Below are 19,748 nucleotides of genomic sequence, written 5' to 3'. Positions count from 1 at the left end.
AGAAAGAGGAATTTAGTTTAATGGAAGGAATTGGATCCGAAATAGAGAAAGGAAAGGAGAGGTGTGTGCGTGTGTATGTGTGTGTATGTGTGTGTATGTGTGTGTGTGATTTGATTTCACATTAACACCCAAACAACAACAAAAAAGCTGTATTTTCGATCCCGTTTTTATTCTCTCATCTTCTTCTCCAATTCCCAATTCCCAATTCCCAATTCCCAAATTCCACATCCCTTTCTGGGTTTCAGATCGAACACCTTAACCATTCGGATTCCTCACTCCCCGACCTAGATCCCCTCCGATCTGCTTTCCCAATGTTCCTCATTGACTGGTTCTATGGCGTCTTGGCCTCCCTCGGTCTCTGGCAAAAGGAGGCCAAGATCCTCTTTCTCGGCCTCGATAATGCAGGAAAAACCACCCTCCTTCATATGTTGAAAGACGAGGTTTCAATCATTTCTTCCCTTTTTCCCATTTTTCTTTTCACGATCCATCTGTTGTTTTGTTTTCTTAATTGCGACGGATTTTCATTTCTTGCTCATGTTGTGCCTTGGTTATTTTTCTTTGTTTTTTTCTTTTTCTTTTTTCATGCTTTGCTTGTTCTAGAGGTTAGTTCAGCATCAGCCTACCCAGTACCCCACGTCCGAGGAGTTGAGTATTGGAAAAATCAAATTCAAGGCCTTTGATTTGGGTGGACATCAAATTGCTCGTAGAGTCTGGAAGGATTATTATGCCAAGGTACCCAATTTTCTCTAATTCAAGCTTATTGTATTTCCATTTCGTTTGATTTCTTTGCTTTTGTGGTGAGTTTTTTTTTTGGGCATTAAGCTCTTTGAAGACCAGTTTCCTATGAACTACCTCTCAATGCTTGTACTCTTTATCGATTGTCATATGTTCTTAGTCTGAGATTGTTTTGTAAAATATTCTGGACTTGGGTTTCCATCTAACTTGCACACTTATATAATTATGATTTATATGCATCTTCCCCCTCCATTGATGAAAGAAGAATGACACCGGTTCCTTTATTTTACTTATGTTGTAAGAAAAACCCGAGTCCTTCAGCTGCTTATTACTTGCTTAGTGTTTTGGATCTCTTGCACCTGTTGTTTATCTAACTTATTGTTGTGTGGTACTCATGTAATCAGTTATTTGTGTCAGTCTTTTGCTATCATAATATGCTCATCTGCCATTGACTTGTAAAGAATACACATCTAATAGCAGTTGCTTTAATTTGCGGGGGAGTGATATTTCCTACAGTTTAGTGTAATTTGAAAGAAATTTACCCAACTCTTGTGCCAAATGGAGTTTAACAATTTATCTTAGCCCTGAACCTTTGCAAGAAAGTTAACTAAGTTCTTAAAGCTATGGTCCACCTTGTTGATTATCTGTTTTTATTTATCTTTTAAAGCGAGAAAGCATTTTTTCAATGTCTGTTTTGTTGCCTGGTGTCATGTTTGACAATCTCCAGTTTGTAGTATTTCATTTCGAAGGATCTTGGTCATCCTTATAGTTTTAGGCAATTACATTGTGTGAAGTGCTATGTGGTGGATAGTTTTGCATATATTTTTCAGCTTCTCCAAATACTATGGTCCTTAGACATGAGTTCTAATTTGAAATGAAAAATGATATTACAGGTAGATGCTGTCGTGTACCTGGTTGATGCCTTTGACAAAGAGAGGTTTGCAGAATCAAAAAAGGAGCTCGATGCTCTTCTCTCTGATGAGTCTCTTGCTACTGTGCCATTCCTTATTTTGGGCAACAAGATTGACATTCCATATGCTGCCTCAGAGGATGAATTGCGGTATCACCTCGGTTTGACCAACTTCACCACAGGCAAGGGAAAAGTAAATCTGACTGATTCAAACGTACGTCCATTAGAGGTATTCATGTGCAGTATTGTTCGCAAAATGGGCTATGGCGATGGTTTCAAGTGGATGTCTCAGTACATCAAGTAGGTGAGATCAATAGGGTATGCCATACAGTTCCATGAATCGATGATATCCCACCGTCCAAAGCCCCTTCAAGTCGTCAACGTACGGATTGCAGTTTGATATTCAGTGTGGTAAGAGGGGCTTTAAGTTGAACTTTTTTTTTTTTTTTTTTTTTTTTGCTTTCAGATGATGTGTGGAAGGAGGTACTGATGCTTACTATGTAAAAATTCACTTCCTTACCTCAAGTTTATTATTTTTGACATTCTTATCTCTCTTGTTATTCATCTGACTGGTTAGATGCGCTTTCCTAATTGTTGTTTTTCATCACTAGTTATAGGTTGAAGGTCTGAGAAACTAAAAACTTGGACTTGAGGGGCATACATGAACATTTGATTAAGATATTTTTTGGGGTTCTGAATAAGAAATCATAGATGATTGAAAGACTGTTTCCGTTTCTGTTTTCTTTTGTTTTTTTAATTCAAGTTTGTTTGTTTACTTTTCCACAATGATTTAAATTTAAGAGGGAAGATGTCATTGCTTGGAAATGGAGAATTGTTTACTAATAATGCTAAAAAGTTGTTTGAATGGGATGATAGGTTTGTGTGATTTGAAGTTAAAAGAGTATGAAATTTAACCTTTTGGCCATATTTATTTAAAGGCGAACGTGATGGTCATCTTAATCGTTGCAAAATGCTATAAAATAGAGATGGATCACTTTTAAGGTTTCACATATCATTGCACAATGCTATAAAATAGATGCAATCTGTTATGCTTTCTTTATTTTTTATACAATGGTAAGAAGGATAGATTTTAAACATCTGTGAAGAGCAGGTCATAAAAATGTCAGTGGTTCATCCTTCCTTAAGAAAAACTTAGATAGTGTTTATGAAAACCTACTTCTTCTTTTCTCCAATCAAATCTAAGCCCTGATGTATCTATGTGTACAATTCAAATGCATATTATCAAATTAGAGAGTCAATTTTATTTAGAGAAAAGCAATGTGAAAATTAGAAACGTGTGAAGAATAAAGTGTGGTTTGTTGACCAAATTTATTAAACAATTATATGATTTATTTCAATATTTGTGTTGGGAATGAAAAAGTTATGTATTTTTATTTATGTAGCAGATCGAAGAAGATAAGAAAGATTGTGGGCTTTTGTTTCTTATAATGAAATAACGTCAACAATAAGAAACTGTAATATATTGGTTTAGTTAATTTTTGAATTTCTTCAATTTTAATTATGTACTTTAAACTCTCTAGTTTTAATTTATATACTCTCAATAAATTTCAAACTCTCCTACTTTTAGATATGAAAAAAAGATATATATTACACAATTTATGTTGGGAAATTGCAATGAGTGACCAAATTAATTAGAAATTTCACCAACGTGCAGATGATGTTTGTAATTATGTAGAAATAAGCAAAACACTCATATTAATTTAGATTTTTATTGTAGGTATGAAGAAAAAGAGAAGAATAAAAATGCTAGATAATAATAATATTAATATATAGTTTGATATAATTTGAAGACATTAACATGAAAGTTGTTTACCTTATTAGAATTATTGATTTGTTTAATTAGGTGATCATAGATTATCATTTCACATATATTTGGAGGCTGCATTTCTCATTTTTTATATTAGGTTGTCGACTTGTTAAAGTTTAAGTCGCAAGTACGCCTACGTATGGTAAGATTCAAATTTATTTGATCGAATGAAAGTAAAAAAAAAATTCCGTTAATTTTGACAACATCAAATTCATATAATTAATTTGTGAGTTTAAATTTAATATACCACATGATGACACATACATAGTTGAGATAAGTTAATTTTAATTTATAAAGTATGAGAGTGTTATGTCCAATCCAACACTTATTTTGGTTATGATATTAATATTATAATTTAGTGGTAAAGTTAGTTCTAAGACTTCACTTAATTTTATAAACATGAAGGCAAAATCAAGAGGGCATTGGGTATGGGAAACAGATTCTCAAATCCCATCACCCAAAGTTCATAGATTTCTTTCCATTCTTAAACTTTATTATCCTTTTTTTTTTCTTCCCTCTCCCTCTCTCTCTCTTATGTTGGAATCTAAAGAAACTAATGATTTAATATTTTCATTCTCTGCTCTTTATGTTGTTTTTTCTTCCCTTTTCTGTCCATAAACCCAAATTCAATAATCATTCATCTCCTAAAAAGTTCGTCAAATTGAGGCTGAGTTTATATAAATTAGTAGAACTATAAACTAGTTGAGAATAACTTTAGAATTAAATTGCCATTTTTTAATAACAATATAAAGTTTATTATATTTTTACGTTGGTTAATACCAAAAGATAGAACAATAATTTTGTTTTTTTTGCTCATTGAATTCAAAATATTACTTTTTTTTAGAAAAAGAAGAAGAAGATGAAGAATTAAAGTAAAAGGTATGGGTTTCTTACCATCATTGATTCCTCAAGCAGAGGGTAAGGTAATAAATACATTGGAATCTTTTTTCTTTTCTTTTCTTTTCTATCTCCATTTTGTTTGTCAGATTTGAATTGTCAAACACTTGCATTGAAAGCATCTTATTTACTTGCATTTTTTTGTTCTCTTTTGAAAAATTGCTTCCAAACTTTGTTTCATAATCGTTAGTATTTATCAAATCAATATGTATCACTAAAAATATGAAAAAGACATTACAAGACTTTCATTTACTTTTGATCAAATATATCTCTTCCACTAAACAAATCTGTTCTTTCAATTTAGGACTAAAAAAAAGGTTCATTGTTTTTTTGTATTAATATTATAATGTCAAAATAACTTCAATACATAAACCAAACACTTCCCCTCAATTCCTTCCTCGCCAAAACTATGCCTTCTACTTCCACCCTCATTCTCTCTATCTTCATCCTCCTCTCCGCCATCCACGGCCGCGCCTCTCGGGCCCCCTTCGCCTGCGATCCAAATAATTCCGTGACTACCGATTACCCATTCTGCCGGCGGTCGTTGGTAGTGGGAGAAAGAGTAAAGGATCTGATCGGAAGGTTGACGTTGGAAGAGAAGGTGAAGCTGCTAGTGAGCAATGCCGGAGGCGTTCCACGGCTGGGGATTAAAGCGTACCAGTGGTGGTCGGAGGCTTTGCATGGGGTCTCCAATGTCGGCCCAGGTACGAGGTTCGGCGGCGAATTCCCCGCCGCTACAAGCTTCCCGCAGGTCATTAGCACCGCCGCCTCCTTCAATGCTTCGCTGTGGGAAGCCATCGGACGGGTGTGCCTCTTTTTCTTTTTCTTTTGCGAAACTCGAAAAAGAGTAGAGAGTATATACCTTTTTTTTTAACTTTTTCTTTTTTAAAATACTTTTTCGTCGTAAGCATTGACGAAGTATTTATATTGAGATATTATAAATAGCAGTCGAAGTCTGAATTGTTAGTAGCCTTCTCATTTCCTTTTATTTTTTAAAATCTTAACCATTACCCAACTGAGGGTGTCGATGTTAGGTGGTGTCGGACGAAGCAAGGGCAATGTACAATGGAGGAGTAGGCGGGCTAACGTATTGGAGTCCAAATGTGAACATTTTTAGGGACCCTAGGTGGGGTCGTGGACAAGAGACTCCCGGTGAAGACCCCATCTTAGCCGGTACCTACGCTGTTAATTACGTTAGAGGTTTGCAGGGCACTGAGGGTAACCGTTTGAAGGTAGCTGCCTGTTGTAAGCATTTTACTGCCTATGACCTTGATAACTGGAATGGCGTGGACCGCTTTCACTTTAACGCCCAAGTAATATACTTTCTTTCTTGTGATGACTTGTAATGTAGAGGCTTTCACGTCCTTTTATTCATCTTTAACTTACTTTGTTTTTATAGGTGAGTAAACAAGATATTGAAGATACGTTTGAGGTGCCATTCAGAATGTGTGTTAAGGGAGGAAAAGTATCCAGTGTGATGTGCTCATACAATCAGGTCAATGGTGTTCCCACCTGTGCCGATCCTAATCTTCTAACCAACACCCTCCGTTCTCAATGGCATCTCGACGGGTAGAATTCTTTTCATTCTTTAACTATTAGTTCCATTGTTTTAGGACATGGCTTATTTGGATCATCGTCTGATTTTATTTAGTGTATTTGTGTGGCTGTAGGTACATTGTGTCTGATTGCGACTCCGTTGGAGTGTTTTATAATAGTCAACACTACACTTCTACTCCTGAAGAGGCCGCTGCTATGGCTATTAAAGCAGGTTTGGATTTGGATTGTGGGTCATTTTTGGAAACCCATACAGAGAATGCAGTGAAAAGAGGGTTGTTAAATGAATCCCACATTAATGGTGCTCTGTCCAACACTCTTTCCGTTCAAATGCGCCTTGGAATGTTCGATGGCGATTTGAAAACACAACCTTATGCTCATTTGGGCGCCAAACATGTCTGCAGCGACCACAATCGGCAGCTCGCTGTCGATGCCGCTCGTCAAGGTATTGTCCTTCTTGAGAATCGCCGAGGTTCTCTTCCGCTCTCCACCAATCGCCACCGTATCGTCGCTGTCGTTGGCCCTAACTCCAATGCCACTCTTACCATGATCGGGAATTATGCTGGTGGGTAATCTTCTCCCACTTCTCAACATCCATTTTCATTTTGTAATTTGTGCGGCTTGATTTTAATTGTTAATTGAATCTCATTTTTTATTTTCAAATTCTTTGTGGTTCTTACTTTTAGAAGGTCTAATGAATTTAACCTTTGTTTTTATCGATCAATAACATTCTGACATTTATTTTCTACAGGTATTGCTTGTGAATACATTACGCCATTGCAAGGAATCAGTAAATACACAAGAACGATTCACCAGGAGGGATGCAGAGGCGTGGCCTGCCGGTCGAACAAGTTTTTCGGCGGAGCAATAGAGGCGGCACGTGTAGCAGATGCGGTGGTGCTTGTAATGGGTCTGGACCAGTCCATTGAGGCTGAATTTAGGGATCGGGCTGGGCTTCTTCTACCTGGGCTTCAGCCAGACTTGGTATTGAAGGTGGCTTCTGTGGCAAAAGGTCCAGTTATTTTGGTTTTAATGTCCGGTGGCCCAATCGACGTTTCGTTTGCGAAGGATCATCCTAAAATTTCAGGTATCATTTGGGGTGGCTACCCCGGTCAGGCTGGAGGACTCGCCATTGCTGATGTTTTGTTTGGTCAAACTAATCCAGGTAACTTTTCAACGTTTCATTAGCTTCTAAAATATTTATTTGTTCAAGTTGGAATGATATTCCTCAATGAAACAATTTCTCCTCTTTTATGTTTTTAATTAGGTGGAAAACTACCGATGACATGGTATCCACAAGACTACGTATCGAAACTACCCATGACAACAATGAGCCTAAGGCCCGGGACATCTTATCCAGGACGAACATACAGATTCTACAAAGGCCCCGTTGTTTATCCATTTGGCCACGGCTTAAGCTACACCGCTTTCACTCACAAAATCCTCAGCGCACCCACGACCCTCACCGTCCCCGTTACCGGCCACCGACATCCCCACAACGGCAGTGAATTCTGGGGCAAGGCTGTAAGAGTCACACATGCAAAGTGCGACAGGTTGTCCCTGGTGATCAAGGTGGCAGTGAGGAACATAGGCGCACGAGATGGGGCGCACACGTTGCTAGTTTACTCCATCCCACCAATGGGGGTTTGGGTTCCCCAGAAGCAGCTAGTGGCATTTGAGAAGGTCCATATTGATGCCCAGGCCCTAAAAGAAGTCCAGATTAATATCCACGTTTGCAAGCTTTTGAGCGTAGTGGACAAATATGGGATCAGAAGAGTTCCAATGGGGGAGCATGGGATTGATATTGGTGATAATGTTAGGCATATTGTGTCGCTACAGCCTCAGACATTGGGAATTATCAAATCCTAAATGTGTTACGGATTTGCCCTCTTCCACGATTTTGATTGATAATGATGGTTTTGTCCTTTTCAGAATTGGATTATCATGACATGTATTTCTTTGTTGAAAGAAAAGGGGTATTTTTTTAGACCTCACTTGGAATTGGGAACTGCGATTATTATGCATAAAGTATTTCTTTCAAACGCTTATAATTGTTTTTAGAAATCTCAAAACACTTTTTCTGATCATAGAGAATCAAAATAATAAGAAATTGTGTTATAAAGTGCTTTTAATAGCTAAAAGTGCCTTTTAACAGGCTTTCAAAAGTCTTTCTCATTTTCATTCATACCTAGCATTGAAGTTTTTGCCATCTATTTTAGTAGTATCACAAAATTTAATTTGGTCCCAACAAATTAATACTACTGATGCCTACACACCATAGATTCAAAACACACAATAATTTAAAATACAAATAGATAAATAAATAAAATGGGGTTTAGGCATAGAGTTAATGTGTGTGATAATGACTTGTCAAATTCTCTCCAAGAAGAAAAAGAAAAACCAAAATTTTTTGTTGTTGTTTACAACCCAACAAGCCCTACTGAAAACAAATTATTCCGTAGCCATAAACAAAGCATCATTAAAGGCATATTCTGTATATATAACCATAGAGGGTTGGCCTAGGAATCCAATTCTTACAACAAAAACCCCTTTTCTTTTATTTATCCAATTCTCATACCTATCCCATTACTTAAGAACTTCCAACTTCTTGTCTTCTTCTTTCAAACAACTCAATTCCATCAACATTTTAAATGCCATTTTCTGCAGTTACTTTTATCTTGGGGACCAATTCTGAGTTCGTAAAAACACTTTTATCATCTGTCAAATTCCCAAATCCCAATGACTCTCTTTTCCTGTCCTTTACTTTGCAACCCCCTCCTCTCTTTCTCTCCCATTCAATGTTATAGTACAATATCATCCTTCGTAGAAATAGATTTCTTCAGCCCAATCATTTTTGTTGGAGGCATTATTACATACGTACAACATTAACCATTTAGGTACACCATACATATTTTAAAGCTCCACAGAATACAAACATACATATTTAAATTGCATGGTTTTGATTCTTATTTATATCGATAGACAGATAGATTGGTAGTAATATCTAAAAGAACCTAAACTCTTATTTTCAACCTAACATGGTTTCCAAATTATTTTTTTTATTAAAATGATTAGAAGTATATATTAAAGTTATAAACATAACATGTATTTATATATATACAAAACAGAATGTGACCGTTGGGTATTTAAAATATAATTTAGGGAATTGATTTTAATTGATAGTATAAATAAAGTAAGATTTGAAGACATTTTAAAATGAGTTAGCCCATGATGTCACAAAGAATAAAATCCTTTTAAAAGAAAAGATCAAATGGGCAGATTAAAATAAACCATTCACAAGATTAGATTAGATTAGATTAAAGTAATAACAAATCTGTAGTCTTATATAAATCCATCTAACTGTTTGGTTTATTTGAGAAGGAATTTTGAATTAATTAATTATAATCTTATTTTAACGTTCAAATCTCTCATTATTTTACCAAAGTTTTATATTAATTTCATTGTATGAACACAAGAGTCTAACCTACCCCTATTGAAAAAGTGAAGCCTTGCTATGTTGTAATTTAAAACAAGTTTTTAAGTGTTGATGATGTTGAATTCATGAAGATGTGGAGGAAAATTGAATAATATGAATTAAAAAGAAGAATGGTATTAGAGGATGATAGTGGTGGGAAGAAAGTTGGGGGGTAGAGCTGGCAGATACCCATGGGGCATGTGGAAGAACAGAGTGATGGGCATTTGGGAATTAGGGTGGTGTGACTATCACATGTGCACTCCAATCTTGATATCAATCAAAATTATACCTCACATATACCCTTTTCTATTCTCCACCACCCAAATCCTCTAATTTCTATTTCATTATATACAAACATTTGTTAATATGGGTCCAAATGTCATGTCTAAGCTACAATGTTTCATCTATCTTTAATTACAATACAATTTGGATCTATTAAAATTAAAAGTTTAAATGTGTTGTTATATATAATAAATATTTAATATAAAATCTAACGTATTACTTATTTTTAAAACTTATGAATATTTAAATGTTCATAGACTTATTAAACAATTTTAAATTTTATGAAACTATATATTAACTAACACAAACATGTAAAAGCGTGTAAGGATTAAACTTGTAATTATAGTCTATTGTAACGTATAAAGATTTTGATGACTATATGTGAAAGGTTGCAAAACGTATTAATTAGTTAGTTCATATCTATATATTATTTCATTAATTTCTAATTGCTAATTAATCATCTCGAAGGATCTGTGTTAATAAGAATGAGTTATATAATGTTAGAATGGAAATTGGAAATCTAAAAATTGTTTTTAAATCATGATCATGATCTCACTATAATATGGTGTTGACGTTCTGAATTTAATTAAAGAAGAATGCATGTAACACTACACCATCTACAATTATTTATTATAAAAGTGTATCATGATGACCTAATCTTACAATATACATTTAATAGTTCGAAACTGTGTGCTAAGTTGTTTTAATAAAAACCTATTCTTTTACTTTAGAGAACACAATATAATTAAAAACACATTATAGGCTCCATAATGGTTTTTAATTAATTAATTATTATTATTTCCTTTTTTATAATAATTAAGGTTAATTATACTTAATTGTTCTTTTTTATAAATTATTTCACATGTAAATGATCCCATGCATCATAATTCTTAATCAAAAGTTAGAGAAAGCAGAACATGAAAAAACAATACTCATTAATGATTTTTAATATATTATCATACTTTCTATAATTAATAGAGGTTAACATTATGATATATTTTGCATTAGTTTATAAACAGGAATTTAATTTTAAATGGTGAAGTTATAACTTATAATTCCTTTTTATATATAGGCATTTTTTTTCTTCCTTTAATCACTTTTTTTTTTTCATTTTCCAATGAAAAGCAATTTTCTAATTTCTGAAAACTACTTTAAATCACTTTATTGAAGAATCACTTAACCTCTAATTACCTCTTTTTTTTTTCTACCAAAAGTGTTAATATCATTGATCATCTCAAGATCAGTTCATTTCCATTTTTTTCAAACAAAAATAAATTAAAAATTGCAATTCTTTAACTATATGTCAAAATTTCATGAAATTAAACCAAGATGATAACTGTATTTATATTATTTTTGTTAGATTAATATTAATTAATTAACTATTTGAAATGAATTATATGTAATTAGAAAAAGAGAACCTACCGTTTTGAAAGAGAATAAAAATCGTTTAACGACCGAAAATGAGGATGTTTAGAAACAATTTTGTGTTCGTAGAAAACCGTGAAACAAACACGAAATTGGAAAAATGTGTTAATTTCCATGAGAAATTGGCAATCAAAGAGGAGTAGCTTAGATGGGTTTGATCAAAATATTATGTGTATGATTGGGGACTTTTTAGAAAAGCATACAGCAGCTCCATTATATTAACACACATAACACAAAATTAGATTAAAGTATACAAAATTGAAAATTATGAGCACTTACCTTCTTCATATCATATTCTTATTCTTGTATGAATAAAGCTGCAAAAAAACTTCAACTTTTGGCATTAGCACATGGCCCCTTTCTTTTCTTCTATGTGGCTTTATTTTGCAATTCCCAATAATATGCTCCACTCATTTTCTTTAAAAATATATATCATTATTCTAAACTAAACTTACCCCGTAAAATTATGAGATTAATTAGACGATTATAAATATATGAAATTTTTTAAATAATATTTTAATCTATTAAATAGCCTAAGATTAAAATAAAAACTACATAACTTTGGCTCTAAACCATTAAAAAAATTGTGAAGTAAACTTGTCAAAAACTAAACAACAAAGTAAGTAAGATTTAGTTTTATTATTATTATTATTATTATTCTTATATTTTAGAAAAGAAAAGAAAAGGAAGTTTAATTTAAAGGATTAATTTTGTATGGGAATATTTGGATGGCTGATCCATAGGGTATGACATCATCTTAATGCTTCCTTGGAAGCAAACATGTCTTGGATAATGAGAACTACTTTTGGTAAAATAAGTTTAAAACTCTGTATTATTATTTAATGAATACCAACAACATTAATCTATAATTGATATCTGATTACAATAATTTCATATTATTAATATGGCAAAGAGGTGAGAGAGCTGTCCTATAATTCTTTGTGTATTAAATATAAGGGCACTTGGTTTAAGAGTAGTTGCCACACCACACACCCCCCCCCTACATTTTAAAGGGTATCCTATGATCTCCCCACTACACAAACACAAATGAATTAATGGGTTCATTGGTGCCCCTATTTTGTAGGGTAACAGATAGGGTTATTCAACAAACCAACTTTGTTATTATTATATTAATGTTGATGCGAATCTCTTGCACGTCCACATTAACTCTCTGCTTATCTATATCCAAAGTTTGTTTAGTTATCTATTGGTGAAGAGTGCTATGTCACATATATTTCTCCATGTTTAAATTATTGTTTAGATCGAGGTAGTGTTGAATAATTGATAAAATAGTATCATGTATTTCACATATCAACTTAACAACGTGAAATTAAGAGAGCTTCTTATCTGATGATGGTGAACTTCTGATCTAAGGTTTGTTTGTATAAAGTTGGTGATTTTAGCTTTAGAAGCTTCTTATTTGAACGACTTTTCTCCCACATTCCTACAACAAAGAGAGCTCTCTATAATCAAACAAATCAATCAAGAGATTCTCTTATGTATATCATTCACTTTTAGTAGAAACAACAGAAGGGCACTACCAACCAAACCAATCATATATATTTGTTTTGGCAACCATCTTTCCACATACACACAAAATAAGTCTCATATTTTCCACCAACAAATCTCCTTTGGGGTCCATCTACACATACATACCCTTTATCACTGTTATAGATGGATAATTATTTCATATATTTCAAGAATTTCTGATCCCATCAATTTAAACATTGGTTATATGGTTGTCATTAATAGTATGTAGTTTATAATAATCACGTACGTTTGGTGTTCATGATATTTGAATTTGAATTTGGACTAAAATAGTTGCAATGATAATAAGAGATTTGAAATAGTAATACATTAGTTAATTTCAATGCTATAATTGTTGGAAACACTAACTATTGTATTTGGAGCCCCAAACGTGAAGTAGGCTATAACACCAACCTTAAGTTGTCTGAATCAATCACTTCAATCGCTACTCTATAAAAAAATCACCTCTAATCATTATAACTCGATCAAATCAAACAACAACCTATGCCTAACTGAAGTGACCAAATTTTGGTAATCACTCCAAAAAGTAGTGTATAAAAACAAAATCATTTTGGGTATATAACAAACCAAATAAACTTGTGTACAAAAGCACTTCATACCAAATATCTTAATGTTTTTGTTTTTATTATAAATCGTATTTAAATAATAAAAAAATGCGATTTTGAACATCTTTTTTGATCTAGTTAATTCAAATATGTCCTAATAAAATATATAATTTGTTTTATGTATCATTACTTAATTGTTAATAATATTCTATTAGATTCACACCAAAATAGGTAATTGATCCTAACGGTACAACGTTCATCCCAACAATATACTTTTTATACTTATCTTTATTTTTTGATTTTATAATAGATCAGTATGATAAAAAAGATGTAAGATTTAGAACCAACTACATTATTATTGAGTTACAATTTCTTAATATGATACTTATGCTGTATGAGAGAAGTGTGTTAAAGATGACTTTCTTAGGATAAAATTTATAATTAGACAAAAGGTGAATGTTGTGGATAGTGATATACACATGCATAGACTAGAATTTGTGGTGCCAAAATCTACTCATTAAAAGAGTCACGTCCCTAAATTGTAGGTTAGTTAGACGAGTCCAAGCATGGACGATTTGTGAATCTTGATCAAGGTATTTGATATCATTTATATTCAAGTATGACAACTATGTGAAGTGGAGACTAGTTCTTCAACTTTCGTCACAATAAACATATCAATTACGTTTGACTTATAAACATATCTTTGAATGGAGGAGAGATATATTTATGAGAGGGATATCGTTACTATCTTTACTGATAAGGTGAGCATTCTTTTTCCGTGACTCAATTATAGAAACTCTAAATTAAAATTAAATATGTTTGAGTAGCCGTATGAACATTTTTTTCTATACAGAGAACATGTGTGTGAGAACAAAAATACTAAAATCACATGCTTTGGTTTCTAAGGATTGCCTTTACTCTTTAAAGGAATTTGAACGTTGCTTGCTAGGGTTTTGAATCCGACATTTTAATCATATTGTTGAAAATTACAACTATGTTCATTTGACACCAAATACATATTGAAATTATTTGTTTAAATGATGAATATATTGATCTATAATGATTGTATTCTACGATATCATAGACCATGAAAACATCGTTTCCTATAAACGTAGGATCGCAAATCCACAAGACAAATGAAAATAAAATAATAATACAAAAACATGTCGATGTCAACAAAACTATTAAAGTCTTAATTTTTAAAATCAAAGGTATACATTCCTATTACATTCATATTGATGATATTTTTTTTATGTTACGTTGTGTCTTTCTATAATACAATGACAATATCGATTTATTTCTTATATCAAAAGATGGAAGGATGGGGAGATGGATGAAAAGGAAAAAGAAAGAGAGTGAAGAAAGGGTGTAAAGACTAAAGAGTAGAGTAGAGAATAGGAATATTTATGGTTAAAATGGAAGGTTTAGAATAAAATGATGTGGAAATGCTAAAGAGGAAAATGTTGAATTATTTGGGGGACAGTTAAGAAACAGCTCTCTTTTCTTTTTCTTTATACCTTTTTGTAATTCCTTTATTATGTTTGGCCTTTGTCTTCCCTAAAATACCCAAACATATTCTTTCTAACTCCACCCTTCACTCTTCCTAACTCCAACATTCCTAATTATTTCTCAATTTTTCATTCATTCCTATTTTCAACCACACTTTGTATAAAATTGATAAATTCTAAAATTTTGCTCTATTATTACAATAGTTTTTGTAAAAGAGAAAACAGTGGTTGATTATTATTTATTTGGTGTCTTTGGGGACACAGAGACAACAAAATATAATGTGAAATGAAAAGCTTATTCCCAAGTGGTGTGCAAAGTTTTAATGTATATTAATGGTGTTTCACCAATAAAAAAAAATGGACATTTCTAATATTCATATATAAAAAGAAGAAGAAAAAGAAATTAAAATTAAGGTTGCTTTATTTAAGTAAAATTACAAGTTGTATGTGTGTCCCCAAAAAGAGTTGTTTGGCTGTTGTTTTCAAAAATTAAATTTGAGAAAATTTCCCATCAATTTCTATCACATTGATCTCAACCATAACAATACTCTAATTATCAAACTACATAATTAATTATATACAAATTATTAATTAAGATTATACCATGTAATTTTATACATTTTTAATAGGATTGGATTATTTATTTATTTATTTATAATATTTATAAAGCTGAACCATAAAGAATACTTTTTTTTTTCTCTCAAAAAGTAATTTTGGTTATAAAATATTATATTTCCTTTTGAGTGGCATTTATAGGAAAGGTGCATGGGTTGATGCCACAGTTGACAGTATAATATATATATATATCATTCCTATCTCTCTTTCTCCCTCTCTCTCTCTCTATCAATACAAGCAAAAGAGTAACTTCTTTCCCTTTCCAATTTATTTTTGGCATGTAAATAATAAATGGAATTCAAATTCATAGCAACTATCCAGGTGTCTAGATCAATTTCATTCTTCTTACAGTTTCCATTATGAGTATGAACAGATAAATAATGGCCAACTTCTCCCTTCTCTTTTACTTTCTTTCAAGTAAATTACAACATTTATTTCATAAATTCCCATTATTTATTCATGTTATCAATATCTTCAATATACTCAACTGTAAATGAGTTAGATGACTAGTGCTGATTTTGTTTAAAGGGTGTTGGGGTATACCATATAGTAAAGGTTGAAAGTAGTTAAGGAGAAACGTCTATATTTTCTTAAACCAAGTATTGTCATATACATAACATAAAGTTGATATAAAAACTAATTGGTAGAGAGAAGTGGTTTGTGTATTGTATAAAGAGAGTGTAAAACTTATTGATGATGAGGAAAGGGAGGAAAGTAGGTGTCAAAAGACAAAAGGAAAGGGGATCCAATGGAAAAGTGACAGGTGGAGGGAAAATGAGAAAGAAGAAGCAATGTCAATTATTATAATTAAAAAACACATAAAATAGAATGTGAGGAGGGGAAGTTGGAGAGTGTCTTTATGAGATGCCCCTCTGGCCATCCATACACATTCATGTGCATTCATAAATCCTAATTGCCCTACTTTTTCATTCTCCGTTTCTTACAAAGCCATATTACTACTAATAAGGGTTAATCTGTTTTTTTTATTAATTATGGAATTGTTAGGGAAGGTATTATTGGTTGCACAAAATAGAAAGTTAAAAAGGAAGGAATTAGTTATATAAGAATGGTAATTAATATAGAATTTGGATTAAGGGATAAGGATAAAAAAGAAGAAGATTGAAATATTGATGAATGTTTCCTTAATTTTTGGGGGAGGGTGTAACCGGTGTTAGCCAAAGGGGGCAAGAACCCGTGATGAGTCACTTCCCACACCCGGTCATCAATACCAAATAAAAACTATACATAGTCACCGGCTTTACCCGGTTACCAGTTTCCTTCTCAAAACAAATTAGAATCCGATGTAATGGCAATCCACTGCCAGCCATCAACTCCAAAACAAAGCACAAAAATAATCTTCTTCCTTTAATAATTAATATCTCTGTTGATATATAAAACTACTTCTCTCTCCCGCAACTACCAAGCCAAGACCAACCCCCCTCCCTCTCTTATTTACTCACCATTTCTTCACGCAAAATGTCAATCCCTTTTTAAATTCTCTTTTCTTTCCTCATCAATTGTAAATAAAATGCTATAATTTCTTATTGTTTCCTCTACCCTCTTCTTCATTCTTCCACCATTTCACAATTTTGTTAACAATGGTGCTTTCATCTCCCTCTCTCGCCCTTACCGAGAAGAAGCAATGGTGGCTTTCTCATAAACAGGTTTATCTTTCGTTTTAATTTTTCCATTTTCATTTCTATTTCTATTTTTTCAAATTAATTCTGACTTTTTTTTTTCCCCTTTCTTTTTTGTAGATGGCGAATAGGTATGTGAAAGATGCCAGGTGTTTGATTGCTTCTGGAGGGGAAAACGAAGTCGTTTCGGCTTTGAATCTTCTTGATGCGGCTCTTGTTCTTGCGCCGAGGTATGAACAGGCATTGGAACTTAAGGCTCGGTCGCTTCTTTATCTGCGCCGGTATAAGGATGTTGCTGATATGCTTCAGGAGTATTTACCGAGTATGAGAAGTGGGGGAGATGAGTCCTCGGGATCGGAAAACTACTCGTCCCAGCAATTTTCGAGAGAGCAAGCGAAACTTCTGGTTTCTTCTTCTTCGTCTTCGTCCTCTACTTGTTCTATTTCGTTATCGGAGTTGCAGGATCATGACTCCTCGTTCAAGTGCTTCTTCTCCGTTGCGGATTTGAGGAGGAAGATCATGGCGGGATTGCTCTGTAATTGTTGCGACAACGAAAGTCGATGGAGGTAATTTTCCGTCAGTTTTTAGGCGAAAGGAAAAAATTAAACAACAATTAGTTTTAAAATATTTGAACTTTTATTTTTACATTTTTGTGCTTATATAACCAATACTAAGTGGGAATCGACTCTTTTACTTATAATAGTAACTATTATTTTTTAGTACAAAGTCTTTTACTTATATATATATAACAATTAATAGAAATATGATTTCGATTTGAAAAATGTTAGGATAAACTAATTACATGAGATAATTTGTATTCTGATTGTCAAGGGAAGCAAATATTATTAAATACCGTAAATGATATATGTTTTTTCTCTCCAATCTTATTAGGTCCACAAAGGACATCTTATATATTCTCCCACTCATTATTGTTATATCACACAAGTGCATACACACACTTCATGCAGCGTGAACATATACATCTGATATCTCAGTACAATCTTTTTTACTTAAACAATAATTAACATTTTTTAAAATTATTTAACACTAAACATCTCTAAGAGGTATCCACATAATATTCATTGTTTTTAGTTATGATTAGTTTTGGTTGTAATAACTTCATAATGTGTATGTGTCCTACTTATACTTAACATTTAGTTGTTGATATGAAAAAGACTTTTTTTTTTTTTTTTTTTTTTTTTATATTGAATGTAATGATTTTGAGTAGAGAATGTATATTCAACATTGAGTTAACACAGTAAAGTTGCTTCACTTGTATAGGTACGTGGTATTGGGCCAAGCTTCCTGTCATTTGGGCCTCCTAGAGGATGCCATGGTTCTCCTTCAAACTGGGAAACGCCTCGCCACCGCCGCCTCACGACGGGAAAGCACTAGTCGGTCAGACGACGGCTTCTCACTCAACAATTTTCCAATCCTTCCAACAACCACCGTTGAATCCGACACCACTACTGCCCTTCTTAGCCACGTAAAGCTCCTTCTTCGTCGTCGCACTGCCGCCATTGCCGCCCTTGAGGCCGGCCTACCTTCCGAGGCCATCCGCCTCTTTACAAAGATTCTTGACGGTCGTCGCCCTGTTCCACAAACTTTCCTTGCCCAATGCTTCCTCCACCGCTCATCTGCTTTCCGCGCTGCCGGCCGCACTGCCGATTCTATCGCTGACTGCAATCGAACCCTCACCTTGGACCCCACCTGCATCCAAGCACTAGAAACTCGAGCCCATCTCTACGAATCCATCAATTACCTCGCAGATTGCCTTCACGACCTCGAACATTTAAAGCTCCTCTACAATTCGATATTAAGAGATCGAAAGCTTCCCGGTCCAGTATGGAAGCGTCATAATGTACGATACAGAGAAATCCCTGGGAAGCTTTGTGCGTTGACAGCGAGGATTCAGAAATTGAAACAAAGGGTTGCTTCAGGTGAAACTTGTAATGTGGATTACTATGGTTTGATCGGATTGCGACGTGGGTGTTCCAGATCTGAGCTAGAAAGAGCTCACTTATTGCTCTGTTTGAAGCATGCGCCCGATAAGGCAACTGGATTTCTAGAGAGATGCGAATTGGGAGATGATTTTGATCCGGATTCCGTTAGAGATAAAGCTAAAATGTCGGCATTGTTCTTGTATAGGTTACTGCAGAAAGGGTATTCAAGTATTATGACATCCATTATGGACGAAGAAGCGGCGGAGAAGCAGAGGAAGAGGACAACAGCGGTGATTCAAATGCAACAGCAACAACAAAGCCAGGAAGGTGGTGTTGATGAAATGGAATTAAAATCAGAGGAGATCGTTGGATCGAATTTGAATCATAATACATCGGTTTATCAAGGGGTATTTTGTCGAGATCTTGCAGTGGTGGGGAATTTACTGTCACAAGTTGGATTTGGGCGTCCGATTGCGGTGAAGTACGAGGCACTGAGCTGTTAGTTTCAGGCTTCTTCTTCTTCCATTGTTTGTATAAAAAGGAAAAAGAACTGACAGGAAATTTTGTCACTCTTGCGCTTGATTTCTTTAGGAATTGTTTCGTCAGTTCGTGTACAAATATCGTCAACTTCTTCACATCTTCTTCTTTTCATTTTCCAATATTGTTTTATTTTGTCGATCTTTTGTTCTCTTCTCTTTACCCCATTGTGATCTCCAACAATCCCCCCCAGCCCACTCCAATCTTTCTTCTCAACTGATTGGGGCAGCATCCACATGTAACTCTACAGGCCCACTTTAATTTGATCTTATTGCTAAGAGAAAACAAATCCATAATATTTTTTTAAAA

General features: G+C 33.7%; 3 protein-coding genes across 3 annotated transcripts; all 3 read left to right on the top strand.

Annotated features, from left to right (window-relative positions):
• Nucleotides 1–2,373, top strand: LOC101221417 (GTP-binding protein SAR1A). The gene is made up of 3 exons (XM_004152181.3): nucleotides 1–440; nucleotides 601–732; nucleotides 1,629–2,373. The coding sequence occupies exons 1-3, from the start codon at nucleotides 312–314 to the stop codon at nucleotides 1,947–1,949; spliced, it is 582 nt and encodes a 193-aa protein (XP_004152229.1). The 5' UTR covers nucleotides 1–311; the 3' UTR covers nucleotides 1,950–2,373.
• Nucleotides 2,374–4,629: 2,256 nt separating this feature from the next.
• LOC101221658 (probable beta-D-xylosidase 2) lies at nucleotides 4,630–7,966 on the top strand. The gene is made up of 6 exons (XM_004152182.3): nucleotides 4,630–5,175; nucleotides 5,405–5,683; nucleotides 5,770–5,939; nucleotides 6,041–6,489; nucleotides 6,676–7,089; nucleotides 7,192–7,966. Exons 1-6 carry the CDS (start codon nucleotides 4,780–4,782, stop codon nucleotides 7,791–7,793), a joined length of 2,310 nt encoding a protein of 769 aa, XP_004152230.1. The 5' UTR covers nucleotides 4,630–4,779; the 3' UTR covers nucleotides 7,794–7,966.
• Nucleotides 7,967–16,663: 8,697 nt separating this feature from the next.
• On the top strand, nucleotides 16,664–19,748 carry LOC101221887. The gene is made up of 3 exons (XM_004152183.3): nucleotides 16,664–16,986; nucleotides 17,080–17,525; nucleotides 18,241–19,748. The coding sequence occupies exons 1-3, from the start codon at nucleotides 16,921–16,923 to the stop codon at nucleotides 19,403–19,405; spliced, it is 1,677 nt and encodes a 558-aa protein (XP_004152231.1). The 5' UTR covers nucleotides 16,664–16,920; the 3' UTR covers nucleotides 19,406–19,748.

The sequence above is a fragment of the Cucumis sativus genome, chromosome 4, assembly GCF_000004075.3.
Source record: "Cucumis sativus cultivar 9930 chromosome 4, Cucumber_9930_V3, whole genome shotgun sequence".
NCBI classification, from domain to species: Eukaryota; Viridiplantae; Streptophyta; class Magnoliopsida; order Cucurbitales; family Cucurbitaceae; genus Cucumis; species Cucumis sativus.
Note: the sequence above shows the minus strand (reverse complement) of the source record. Positions and strands in the feature narration are given on the sequence as shown.

Coding starts and splice junctions, on each gene's coding strand:
- LOC101221417 (XM_004152181.3), top strand. CDS start 312: ATGTTCCTCATTGACTGGTTCTATGGCGTCTTGGCCTCCCTCGGTCTC. Junction 441..600: donor TTCATATGTTGAAAGACGAG/GTTTCAATCATT, acceptor TGCTTGTTCTAG/AGGTTAGTTCAGCATCAGCC. Junction 733..1,628: donor GGAAGGATTATTATGCCAAG/GTACCCAATTTT, acceptor ATGATATTACAG/GTAGATGCTGTCGTGTACCT.
- LOC101221658 (XM_004152182.3), top strand. CDS start 4,780: ATGCCTTCTACTTCCACCCTCATTCTCTCTATCTTCATCCTCCTCTCC. Junction 5,684..5,769: donor GCTTTCACTTTAACGCCCAA/GTAATATACTTT, acceptor TTGTTTTTATAG/GTGAGTAAACAAGATATTGA. Junction 5,940..6,040: donor TCTCAATGGCATCTCGACGG/GTAGAATTCTTT, acceptor GTGTGGCTGTAG/GTACATTGTGTCTGATTGCG.
- LOC101221887 (XM_004152183.3), top strand. CDS start 16,921: ATGGTGCTTTCATCTCCCTCTCTCGCCCTTACCGAGAAGAAGCAATGG. Junction 16,987..17,079: donor GGTGGCTTTCTCATAAACAG/GTTTATCTTTCG, acceptor TCTTTTTTGTAG/ATGGCGAATAGGTATGTGAA. Junction 17,526..18,240: donor GACAACGAAAGTCGATGGAG/GTAATTTTCCGT, acceptor TCACTTGTATAG/GTACGTGGTATTGGGCCAAG.